We start from the raw sequence: 13,571 nt of genomic DNA on the forward strand, positions 1-13,571 counted from the left end.
CTGGTAGTCTTTAGGTCTACTATTATAATTCCAAAGAAGGAGAAAATATAGAAAAGTCTATGAAGATAAACTAAGGTAAAGTGAGAAATTATCAGGCCAAATAGTAAAATGTACAGCAGGGATCTGCAATGCTAACAGTCCTTGAGTGTTACCTGGGAGGTAAGCAATAGCTATAGGTACCCTGAGAGGCTTCATGTACACACTGGGGGATGGGGGTGATGCATGGGTGAGAGAGTTGATGTAAGAAATAGAAAAACAAAACAAACAGAAAGCAAAACAAAAATTTATCTGTTGGTGAGTCAGTGAAAACTAGAAAATTATTCAGAAGCAATCATATTCTAAGCTGCCAATTTCTTCTACACAAGCATGAAACTAGAATTTTAAATGTACATCGACTAGCAATATTAAAAAGCTTTTAAAAAACAGATTCTCACATTTATCCGTGTGGTTTCAAACAACCAGATAAAAAAGCATATAAGAAGCAATTTCCTCACAGAGGGATACCTTTCAAAAGAAAGTAAAATCTTATCCATCCTTAATGTTCTGTTTGTTCAAGCACAATTTGAGTACCTATCACTTTGCTACTTTCCTTCAGGTGACTATACCATAAAGTGATAATTCATAATTTATACTTGTCACTGTGGCTTATTTAAACCATATTAGAAAAGCACGCTAAAATCTACTTCTGAATATTAACTTATTCCCAATAAACATTTTTAAAAGTTCATTAAGCAAATCAAAGGTCTATCATCATCAAAACACGAAACTAACATCCATCACTTCAGGAAATGACCAGGATCTTAAACATGAGTGCTTAATGTTATTTTTCTTAATGCACTGCTGGGATGCACCACTTCCACATGATAATAACAATCACCTGTGCTTACACCACAAATGTAATCAAAGAGTTGATGAACTGGCTTCTGAGTAAGTTCAACTAATTTTCGTAGGGTCTGAAGAGCAACCACACCCCTGTAGGAAAAATAAAAGGCAAAAATGAGAATTCTTGTTTTAAGGAAAGTTAAACTATTGAATGAAACAATCTTTGGTTTCCTAGCTTATATGCTAACATGAAAACTATTAATATCAATTAGCATCAGTTAAAACTGACAAGGTTTCTGGATCACTTCTGAAAATCTAGTATCTAAATAATGGTATTAAAAACTGTGTCAGGGCACCACTTTTGAATTTACACTAGTATCTCTTTAAATAAGACAACAAATATATGGCAACGTAAAGTATTTTGTCAAACACTCCAACTGTGGAAATTCCTTCAAACTTCCACTCGCCAGTTTCGGGGTGCCACGTACTGGGTTTCCTCACTTACCAGTGTGGTTGGGTACCTGTGCTTCTATACATTTCATGTATTTTAATAGTCATACTTTTAAGCTTTCTGTTATTTATTCATTTTTAAAAACTTTCAACTACCTCAAAACGAGGCTTTGCACTAAGAATGTATTAATTTATGTGCTGACTTTGTTCATTTCTGGACCCTTGCCCAAGGCAGCAAGTAGCTGCATGATGGAATGTGAAAGATGAAACAGCCTAGGAGGTGCAGGCCAATTCAGGGTGTGTGTAACACCTGGAAAATCCTTAATACTGGGGGATATACAGACATAATGAAAAGTTCTAATCCCAATACAAGGTGTGGAGCAGAGAACACAGTATTAGTCAGGCACCACAAAATAAAATTTAGAGTGTCAAATTGTGCTTTGATACTACGAGCACAAAGTTACTAGAAAACATCGTTAAGACGTTTTCATAGAAAACGAAAGACACAGATTTTTTTTTTAATTGCCAGAAGTAATGTGGATTTGAAGAGCGGTCAGAGAAGAAAAGATGGCTTATGACGGCGATACACTGTGAATTCAATGTATTTTTAATGTGAGACGTGAAGAATGAAAGATCATGCTGGGTAAAACATATCTAACAGTGTGCCCTCCATTATCTTATGAAAAGAAATAAAACATGCACATGTATATATTCAAACAAAAAACAATATTTGAAGAAATAAATCAAAATAGTAAAAATAACCTTGGAATTGTGAGCTATGATTGTTTCGTTTGGTTTGTTTTTCTTTATACTTTTTTTTTCCCTCCCCAGTTTCACTTGTATAAGCCAGAAGGAAACTAGTTCAAAATGCAGTATTTATAAATTAATTCAGGACAAATTTAAAAATAAATATTATTGCTAGGTTGATTCTACATGCCTAACACTCTACCAGGCTCTTGTAGACAAAAGAAATGTTAAGACATGGGTTCTTTTCTCACGAGCCTTCTTACCTTATTCCTTTCAATAGCAATTTCCCATTCTGGCTGCTTTCTCATAGTCCCCTAAACCAAGGTTTCCCAACAGCAACACCACTGACATTTTGGGCCAGGTAATCTTTTGTTGTAGGGACTGTCCTAGGCATTGGAGGATATTTAGCACAACTGTGCTCTCCTCACTGAATGTAAGTAGCAATCCCCCAACTGTCACAATTAAAATGTCTCCAGACACAAATACTCTCTAGAGGGCAAAATCACCTCCAGTGGAGAATCACTGATCTAACCCCACCTTCATCCTAACCAGCCTCTAGATTTTCCCAAATATCTTCACTCTAATTTCCTCCCTGTATGACTAATAAAACTCCTATTCTATGAAATCAAGTATTACTTATTGATCACAATCTCTTTTCACAATATAGCTCCCTCACTCTAAACGTACATTTGAATGTTCTTCCATGTTCTTATTTCAGACCTCTTCTCAACTGTTATTTTTTCAAAAACTCATAATCATGATCACTCTTTAGAGAGTAACAGCACTGTTACTCTCTATCCCTTTACTTTGCTTTACATTTCTTCATAGCAACAATTACTACTCAATAATACATTTTTGTTTTTCTACTTGTTGTCTCTTAAGGGAAGAGCAGAGATGGCAGGGAACTGGAACACAAGCTAGAAATTTTAGGGGGAAAGGTTCATGAAATGAAGTCAAAGCATCTAACGAACAAATAAGGAACTAGACAAATTAAGACCGAATAGGAAGCATGGATGGATTGCCATTAGTAAGAAGGGAGCCTGATGGTGAAATTATCTCCTTCTGAGCTTGGCATCTGTGAGAAGATGTAGGGAGTCAGGAAGTTACTGCCATAGGCTCCTTTCCTACAATCACTTTATTACTAGTTGACTGACTTATGGGTAAGATAAATACAATAAAAGACAGCTAATATTATAGAACACTGCCAAGATTTTAAGAGAATCACGGTTGATAAACTGTCCTAAACTACCGAAAACATGTGAAAAGACCAAACTAAAATATAAATACTAGGTCACATTAAAATCAAAGGCAAGGGATTTGCTCATGGCTCCTCATGGTTATAGATTCAGAAAAGTAATTCTCTTCTGATCCAGAAGAAACCCATCTTAGCTGGAGAAATAACTGAGAGTCTGTTAGTTTTAGGACAACAGTATCCGTGGGGCTGACAGTGTCTTGGTGCTCTGGCCGGGTGTCAGGCCTGTGCCTCTGAGGTGGGAGAGCCGAGTTCAGGACATTGGTCTGCCGGAGACCTCGCGGCTCCACGTAGTATCAAACGGCGAAAGCTCTCCCAGAGATCTCCATCTCAAAGCTAGGACCCACCTCCACGCAACGACCAGCAAGCTACAGTGCTGGACACCCTATGCCAAACAACTACAAGACAGGAACACAACCCCACCCATTAGCAGAGAGGCTGCCTAAAATCATAATAAGGTCACAGACACCCCAAAATACACCACCGGACTCGGTCCTGCCCAGCAGAAAGACAAGACCCAGACTCATCCACCAGAACACAGGCACCAGTACCCTCCACCAGGAAGGCTACACAACCCATTGAACCAACCTTAGCCACTTGGGGGCAGACACCAAAAATAACGGGAGCTACGAACCTGCAGCCTGCGGAAAGGGGACCACAAACGCAGAAAGTTAAGCAAAATGAAAAGGCAGAGAAATACACAGCAGATGAAGGAGCAAGGTAAAAACAAACCAGACCAAACAAATGAAGAAGAAATAGGCAGTCTACCTGAAAAAGAATTCAGAGTAATGATAGTAAAGATGATCCAAAATCTTGGAAATAGATGCAGAAATTACAAGAAACATATAACAAGGACCTAGAAGAACTAAAGAGCAAACAAACAGTGATGAACAATACAATAAATGAAACTAAAAACTCTCTAGAAGGAATCAATAGCAGAAAAACTGAGGCAGAAGAACGGATAAGTGACCTGGAAGATAAAACAGTGGAAATAACTACTGTAGAGCAGAATAAAGAAAAAAGAATGAAAAGAATTGAGGACAGTCTCAGAGACCTCTGGGATAACATCAACTGCACCAACATTCGAATTACAGGGGTCCCAGTGGAAGAAGAGAAAAAGAAAGGGACTGAGAAAATATCTGAAGAGATTATACATGAAAACTTCCCTAATATGGGAAAGGAAATAGTCAATCAAGTCCAGGAAGTGCAGAGAGTCCCATACAGGATAAATCCAAGGAGAAACATGCCAAGACACATATTAATCAAACTAACGAAAATTAAATACAAAGAAAAAATATTAAAAGCAGCAAGAGAAAAACACCAAATAGCATACAAAGGAATCCCCATAAGGTTAACAGCTGACTTTCAGCAGAGACTCTGCAAGCCAGAAGGGAGTGGCAGGACATATTTAAAGCGATGAAAGGGAAAAACCTACACCAAGATTACTCTACCCAGCAAGGATCTCATTGAGATTCGACAGAGAAATTACAACCTTTACAGACAAGCAAAAGCTAAGAGAATTCAGCACCACCAAACCAACTTTACAACAAATGCTAAAGGAACCTCTCTACGCAGGAAACACAAGAGAAGGAAGAGACCTACAATAACAAACCCAAAACGATTAACAAAATGGTAATAGAACATACATATCAATACTTACCTTAAATGTAAATGGATTAAATGCTCCAACCAAAAGACACAGGCTGGCTGAATGGATACAAAAACAAGACCCGTATATATGCTGTCTACAAGAGACCCACTTCAGACCTAGGGACACATACAGACTGAAAGTGAGGGGATGGAGAAAGATATTCCATGCAAATGGCAATCAAAAGAAAGCTGGAGCAGCAATCTTCATATCAGACAAAATAGACTTTAAAATAAAAACTATAACAAGAGACAAAGAAGGACACTATATAATGATCAAGGGATCAAACCAAGAAGAAGATGTAACAATTGTAAATATTCATGCACCCAACATAGGAGCACCTCAATACATATGGCAAATGCTAACAGCCATAAAAGGGGAAATCAACAGTAACACAATCATAGTAGGGGACTTTAACAACCCACTTTCACCAATGGACAGATCATCCAAAATGAAAATAAATAAGGAAACACAAGCTTTAAATAATACATTAAACAGGATGGACTTAATGGATATTTATAGGACATTCCTTCCAAAAACAACAGAATACACTTTCTTCTCAAGTGCTCATGGAACATTCTCCAGGATACATCATATCTTGAGTCACAAATCAAGCCTTGGTTAATTTAAGAAAATTGAAATTCTATCAAGTATCTTTTCCGACCACAATGCTATAAGACGAGATATCAATTACAGGAAAAAATCTGTAAAAAATACAAACACATGGAGGCTAAACAATACACTACTAAATAACCAAGAGATCACTGAAGAAATCAAAGAGAAAATCAAAAAATACCTAGAAACAAACGACAATGAAAACACAACAACCCAATACCTATGGGATGCAGCAAAAGCAGTTCTAAGAGGGAAGTTTATAGCAATACAATCCCACCTCAAGAAACAAGAAACGTCTCAAACAACCTAACCTTACACCTAAAGCAATTAGATAAAGAAGAACAAAAAAACCCCAGATAGCAGAAGGAAAGAAATTATAAAGATCAGATCAGAAATATATGAAAAAGAAATGAAGGAAACAATACCAAAGATCAACAAAACTAAAAGCTGGTTCTTTGAGAAGATGAACAAAATTGATAAACCATTAGCCAGACTCATCAAGAAAAAAAGGGAGACGACTCAAATCAATAGAATTAGAAATGAAAAAGGAGAGTAACAATTGACACTACAGAAATACAAAGGATCATGAGAGATTACTACAAGCAACTACATGCCAATAAAATGGACAACCGGGAAGAAATGGACAAATTCTTAGAAAAGCACAACCTTCCAAGACTGAACCAGGAAGAAATAGAAAATATAAACAGGCACTGAAATTGAGACTGTGATTAAAAATCTTCCAACAAACAAAAGACCAGGACCAGATGCCTTCACAGGCGAATTCTATCAAACATTTACAGAAGAGCTAACACCTATCCTTCTCAAACTCTTTCAAAATATAGCAGAGGGAGGAACACTCCCAAACTCATTCTATGAGGCCACCATCACCCTGATACCAAAACCAGACAAAGATGTCACAAAGAAAGAAAAATACAGGCCAATATCACTGATGAACATAGATGCAAAAATCCTCAACAAAATACTAGCAAACAGAATCCAACAACACATTAAAAGAATCATACACCATGATCAGGTGGGGTTTATCCCAGGAATGCAAGGATTCTTCAATATACACAAATCAATCAATGTGATAAACCATATTAACAAACTGAAGGAGAAAAACCATATGATCATCTCAATAGATGCAGAAAAAGCTTTTGACAAAATTCAACACCCATTTACGATAAAAACCCTCCAGAAAGTAGGCATAGAGGGAACTTACCTCAACATAATAAAGGCCATATATGACAAACCCACAGCCAACATCATTCTCAATGGTGAAAAACTGAAACCATTTCCTCTAAGATCAGGAACAAGACAAGGTTGTCCACTGTCACCACTATTATTCAACATAGTTTTGGAAGTTTTAGCCAAGCAATCAGAGAAGAAAAAGAAATAAAAGGAATACAAATCGGAAAAGATGAAGTAGACCTATCACTGTTTGCAGATGACATGATACTATACATAGAGAATCCTAAAGATGCTACCAGAAAACTAGTAGAAATAATCAATGAATTTGGCAAAGTAGCAGGATACAAAATCAATGAACAGAAATCTCTTGCATTCCTATACACTAATGATGAAAAATCTGAAAGAGAAATTAAGGAAACACTCCCATTTGCCACTGCAACAAAAAGAATAAAATACCTAGGATTAAACCTACCTAAGGAGACAAAAGACCTGTATGCGGAAAACTATAAGACACTGATGAAAGAAATTAAAGATGATACAAACAGATGGAGAGATATACCGTGTTCTTGGACTGGAAGAATCAACATCATGAAAATGACTATACTACTCAAAGCAATCTACAGATTCAATGCAATCCCTATCAAACTACCAATGGCATTTTTCACAGAACTAGAACAAGAAATATCAGTTTGTATGGAAACAAAAAAGACCCCGAAGTGCCAAAGCAATACTGAGAAAAAAAAACGGAGCTGGAGGAATCAGGCTCCTGGACTTCAGACTATACTACAAAGCTACAGTAATCAAGACAGTATGGTACTCGCACAAAAACAGAAATATGGATCAATGGAACAGGATAGAAAGCCTAGAGATAAACCCACAATAAAAATATGGTCACCTAGGGCGGGCTTCCCTGGTGGCGCAGTGGTTGAGAGTCTGCCTGCCAATGAAGGGGATGCGGGTTCGAGCCCTGGTCTGGGAGGATCCCACATGCCGTGGAGCAACTCGGCCCGTGAGCCACAATTCCTGAGCCTGCGCGTCTGGAGCCTGTGCTCGGCAACGAGAGGCCGCGATGGTGAGAGGCCCACGCACCGCGATGAAGAGTGGCCCCCGCTTGCCACAACTGGAGAAAGCCCTCGCACAGAGACAAAGACCCAACACAGCCATACGTACATACATACATACATAAATATAAAGAATGTAAGCAGATAAGAATATCATTAAAAAAAATATATGGTCACCTTATTTTTGATAAAGAAACCAAGAATACATAATGGAGAAAAGACAGCCTCTTCAGTAAGTGGTGCTGGGAAAACTGGACAGCTACATGTAAAAGAATGAAATTAGAACACTCCCTAACATCATACACAAAAATAAACTCAAAATGGATTAAAGACCTAAATGTAAGACCAGATACTATAAAACCCTTAGAGGAAAACACAGGAAGAACACTCTGACATAAACCGCAGCAAGATCTTCTTTGACTCACCTCCTAGAGTAATGGAAATAAAAACAAAAATAAACAAATGGGACCTAATGAAACTTAAAAGCGTTTGCACAGAAAAGGAAACCATAAACAAGACGAAAAGACAACCCGCAGTATGGAAGAAAATATTTGCAAATGAAGCAACTGACAAAGGATTAAAATTTACAAGCATGTCATGAAGCTCAAATCAAAAAAACAAACAACCCAATCCAAAAATGGGCAGAAGACCTAAATAGACATTTCTCCAAAGAAGATATACAGATTGCCAACAAACACATGAAAGGAAGCTCAACATCACTAATCATTAGAGAAATGCAAATCAAACACATAATGAGGTATCACCGCACACCAGTCAGAATGGCCATCATCAAAAAGTCTACCAACAGTAAATTCTGGAGAGGGTGTGGAGGAAAGGGAACTCTCTGGCACTATTGGTGGGAATGTAAATTGATACAGCCACTATGGAGAACAGTATGGAGGTTCCTTAAAAAACTATAAATAGAACCACCATACGACCCAGCAATCCCACTACTGGGCATATACCCTGAGAAAACCATAGCTCAAAAAGAGTCATGTACCACAATGTTCATTGCAGCTCTATTTACAATAGCCAGGATGTGGAAGCAACCTAAGGGCCCATCAACAGATGAATGGATAAAGAAGATGTGGCACATATTTACAATGGAATATTACTCAGCCATAAAAAGAAATGAAATTGAGTTATTTGTAGTGAGGTGGATGGACCTGGAGTCTGTCATACAGAGTGAAATAAGTCAGAAAGAGAAAAACAAATACTGTATGCTAACACATATATATGGAATCTAAAAAAAAAAAGTAAAAAAAAAGTTCTGAAGAACCTAGAGGCAGGACAGGAATAAAGACGCAGACGTAGAGAATGGACTTGAGGACACGGAGAGTGGGAAGGGTAAACTGGGACAAAGTGAAGAGAGTGGCATGGACATATATACACTACCAAACGTAAAATAGACAGCTAGTGGGAAGTAGCCGCATAGCGCAGGGAGATCAGCTCGGTGCTTTGTGACCACCTAGAGGGGGTGGGAGGGAGACGCAAGAGGGTGGAGATATGCAGATATATGTATATGTATAGCTGATTCACTTTGTTATACAGCAGAAGCTAACACACCATTGTAAAGCAATTTTACTCCAATAAAGATGTTAAGAAAAAAAAATCAAAGGAAATTCAGGTATATGTTCAAAATAAGTTCTTAGATTTATAAATTAGTAAATTAAGAAAAACGATTTCATGTTTTATTTAAAAAATTTGACTTTATAATGATATAAATACACTGAATCAGCTTAAAAAATTCCTACAACTGAACTAGATGTATAGTTTTTTTTGAAGTGTAATTGCATATGACATTGTGTTAGTTTCATGTGTACAACATAATGATTCAACATTTGTACGCACTGCAAAATCATCAGTCCAATAAGCCTATTAACCATCTATCACTATAAGTCATAAAATTTTTTTTCCTGTCATGACAACATTCAAGATTTAGTTTTTTTAGCAACTTTCAAATTTGCAATACAATATTATTGACTATATTCCCTATGCTGTACATTACATCCACATGACTTATTTATTTTATAACTGGAAATTTGTACCTTTTGATCCTCTTCTCCATTCCGCCCACCCTCCAATCCCCCTTCCAACTGGAAACCACCAATCTGTTCTCTGTATCTTTGAGTCTTGTCTTGTTTTGTTTGCTTTGTTTCTTAGATTCCACATATAAGTGAAATCATATGGTATTTGTCTTTCCCTGTCTGACTTATTTCACTTAGCACAATAACCTCAAGTTCCACCCATGCTGTCGCAAATGGCAAGATTTCATTCTTTTTTATGGCTGAGTATTATTCCTGTGTGTGTAGTACCTATATGTGTGTGTGTGTGTATACTTATCCCTCACATATTCTTTATCCATCACATATTCTTTATCCATTCATCCATCAGTGGACACAGATTGTTTCTATATCTCGGTTATTGTAAATAATGCTGCAATAAACTAGAGGTACATGTATCTTTTCAAATTAGTGTTTTGTTTTCTCTAGATAAATACCCAGAAGTGAAATTGTTGGATGATATGGTAGTTCTATTTTTAATATTTAGGATCTATAGTTTTAAAAAATCATTTTTTCTAACAGACTCACGAACATACAGAACAGTCTTGTAGTTGCCAAGGGGGAGGGGGTTGGGGGAGGATGGAGTGGGAGGCTGGGGTTAGCAGATGTAAGCTATTACATATAAAATGGATAAACAACAAGGTCCTACTGTATAGCACAGAGAACTATATTCAATATCTTTGATAAACCATAATGGAAAAGAATATATAAAAAAAAGAATATGTGTATAACTGAATCACTTTGCTCTTCAACAGAAATTAACGCAACATTTCAAATCAACTATAATTCGATAAAAAAAATTTTTTTTAAATCTTTTTTCTAGCCTTACCTTGTTCCTCCACCATCAATTGTGAGAATCCGAATTCCTCTTCCTTTCACTGGATCCACGTAGCCAATTAAGGCCAAAATTTCTCTAACTGCAGCCTGAAGAGTTTCATCCTTAATTTGTCTCAATCGTAGTAAATATGGAATAATTTTTTCCTATATTGAGAGAAAAGATATTTTGTTGCTTTTGTCAAATCAAGAGTGAAGATGTAAGATTATTTTTAACACATACAGATCATGACAAGATAATATCTTTATGATCTTAGAACAGGCAAAGATTTCTTAAATAGGACACAAAGTGCTAACCATAAAGGAAAATATTTATAAACTGGACTATATTAAAATTAAGAATATCTACTCATCAGGACTTCCCTGGCGATCCAGTGGTTAAGACTCCACGCTTCCACTGCAGAGGGCATGGGTTCCATCACTAGTCAGGGAACCAAGATTCCGCATGCTGTGCAATGCGGACAGGAAAAAAAAAAAAAGAATATCTACTTGTCAAAAACGATTAGAAAGAGTGAAAAGGTAACCCACAGCCTGGGAGAATATATTTATCAGACATATATACGTGTGTGTGTGTATATATATATATATATATATATATATATATATGTATATATGTATATATGTATATAATATATACATATGTTACAATACATATAAAAAGACTTACATCCATAATATATAAAGAAATTCAACAAATCAGTAAGAAAAAGCTGGTCAACCCAATGGAAAAACGCGCAAGACCTGGAATAGGCACTTCATGAGGGCAGTATACAAAAGGCCAGTAAACACTGGAAAGTTGCTGAACTTCATAGTTACCAGAGAAATACAAATTAAAGCCACAATTTAACATCACTAAACATCTAACAAAATGGCTAAAATAAAAAAATGATATAAAGCATTGGAGAGGAAATAACACAACCAGGAGGGCTCATACAGTTCTGGTGAAAGTATCAACTGGTATAAGCACTTTGTAAAACCATTTGGCAGTATGCACTAAAGATGAGAACAGGCATACTCTATAACCAGGACTACTCCTCTTTGGTATATATCCCAAAGAAATGAAGACTTATGTTTTCCAAAAGATACATCTGAGAAGCACTATTCCTAAATATTCCCAAACTGGAAACTATCCAAATGTCCATCAGTAGTAAAATGGATAAATACATTGTACTATATTCATACAATAGAACACATAACAATGAGAATGAATGTTCCTTAACTACACCCATCAATATAGAAGGTTCTCACAAACATAATGTTGAGTGGGAGAAAAAAAAAAAAAGACATAAAAGAGTACATGTTGTATCATTCCATTTATATAACACACAGAAAGAGGTACAACTAAAATACACTGCTAGAAAATTGGTCAATCTTTTTAAAGATAATGACTGGAAGGGGGCATAAAGGGGTTTTTGGAGTGCTTTGGGTAACATTCTGTTTCCCAGTTGGGTGGTTTTTATATAGATGTGTTCAATTTTTGAAAATTCATGGAGCTGTATACTTTTAGTATGTATATTTTCTTTTTTCTTTTTTTTTTCAAATTTTTATTTATTTTATTTTTGGCTGTGTTTGGTCTTCGTTGCTGCGTGCGGGCTTTTCTCTGGTTGTGGCGAGCAGGGGCTACTCTTCATTGCGGTGCACGGGCTTCTCATTGCTATGGCTTTTGTTGCGGAGCGCAGACTTTAGGTGCACGGGCTTCAGTAGTTGTGGCACGCGGGCTCAGTAGTCGTGGCTTGCGGGCTCTAGAGCGCAGGCTCAATAGTTGTGGCTCACGGGCTTAGTTGCTCCGAGGCACGTGGGATCTTCCCGGACCAGGGCTCGAACCCGTGTCCCCTGCATTGGCAGGCGATTCTTAACCACTGCACCACCAGGGAAGCCCTATATTTTCTACATATAATGTTTTTTAAAAAATTTTAAAAGAAAAGAAACATGAATCAGCTTGAAGGGACCCCTACTAGTCATATTTAAGACAAATTCAGCATTTAGAAAAAAGGGAGGAGGGGAAAGATTACAGAAACACAATTTATGAAAAACTATGAGGGCATAACGATAATAAAAAGAAAAAAAGAAAAAAATGCCAAAAATTCATCTCACCGTTGAGGCAGCTTTTAAACCAACTCTTGAAGATGGAGGTGTGGGGAGATGAAGAGTTTGCATCTCCCCACAACTAGAGCACCTGCCGGACACTGGTGGGGGACCCCAATGCCCAAGGAGATGGGAAGAACCCCCAAGCGAACAAGTAGGACGTGGGGGGACTGAGGCGGGAAGAGAAGTGGAGGCCAGACAGGAACGGCGCCCCTCAGGGGTGGCTGAGAGGGGGGAGGGGTTCCCACGCCTAGAGGGACCCTCAGGGCCTTGGATCAGGGTGGAGGAGGCCCAGTGTTTCTCCTGCCCAATTGGCTGGGGAAGTCTGCCCTCAGAGGTCCTACGCCCTCAGTGGTCCCCTTCGGGCCGGGTTGGTCCTGGGGGCATAGGAGGGAGGCCGGGACAGAACAGGAGAGGCAGGCAGGAGGAGCCCTCCAGGACCAGAGGAGAGGGAAAGGAGCAGAGGGTGTTTGCCCCGTCCACTCGAGCCCAGGAAGCCTGCTGGGCTCCCAGGTGGGTCCTCCGCCCTCTGAGACCACAGGCAGGAGGCATACCTAAGCCCCTTCTGTTCTGTTGAGCTTAAGCTCCCCCTATGTCCCCCCACCCTGGGCCTTTTCCAGCCCTGTGGGTCTTAAACATAGGTCCCACGCACTGCCCAAACCTCACCCTTGCTTAGGCCCCACCCTCCACAGCCAAGGCCTTTTCCACCTTTTTACCTCCTCCTCTTTTTTGTTTCACCTATATTTTTATTTTTATATTTTTTCTAACATAGCTGTTAGTTTCCTAGTCTAATATTATTTTTT

General features: G+C 38.1%; 1 protein-coding gene across 4 annotated transcripts in view; it reads right to left on the reverse strand.

Moving 5' to 3' along the window:
* Positions 1 to 13,571, reverse strand: part of PNPLA8 (patatin like phospholipase domain containing 8) — a 150,722-nt gene that overhangs the window by 32,054 nt on the left and 105,097 nt on the right. For all 4 annotated transcript variants that reach the window (XM_007187756.3, XM_057549736.1, XM_057549734.1 and 1 more), the window contains exons 4-5: positions 10,679 to 10,830; positions 878 to 972 (exon numbers count right to left, since the gene is read on the reverse strand). In XM_007187756.3, the coding sequence (XP_007187818.2) occupies positions 878 to 972; positions 10,679 to 10,830 (247 nt within the window). The remainder of the gene's footprint in view (positions 1 to 877; positions 973 to 10,678; positions 10,831 to 13,571) is intronic.

Source organism: Balaenoptera acutorostrata, chromosome 7, assembly GCF_949987535.1.
Source record: "Balaenoptera acutorostrata chromosome 7, mBalAcu1.1, whole genome shotgun sequence".
NCBI classification, from domain to species: domain Eukaryota; kingdom Metazoa; phylum Chordata; class Mammalia; order Artiodactyla; family Balaenopteridae; genus Balaenoptera; species Balaenoptera acutorostrata.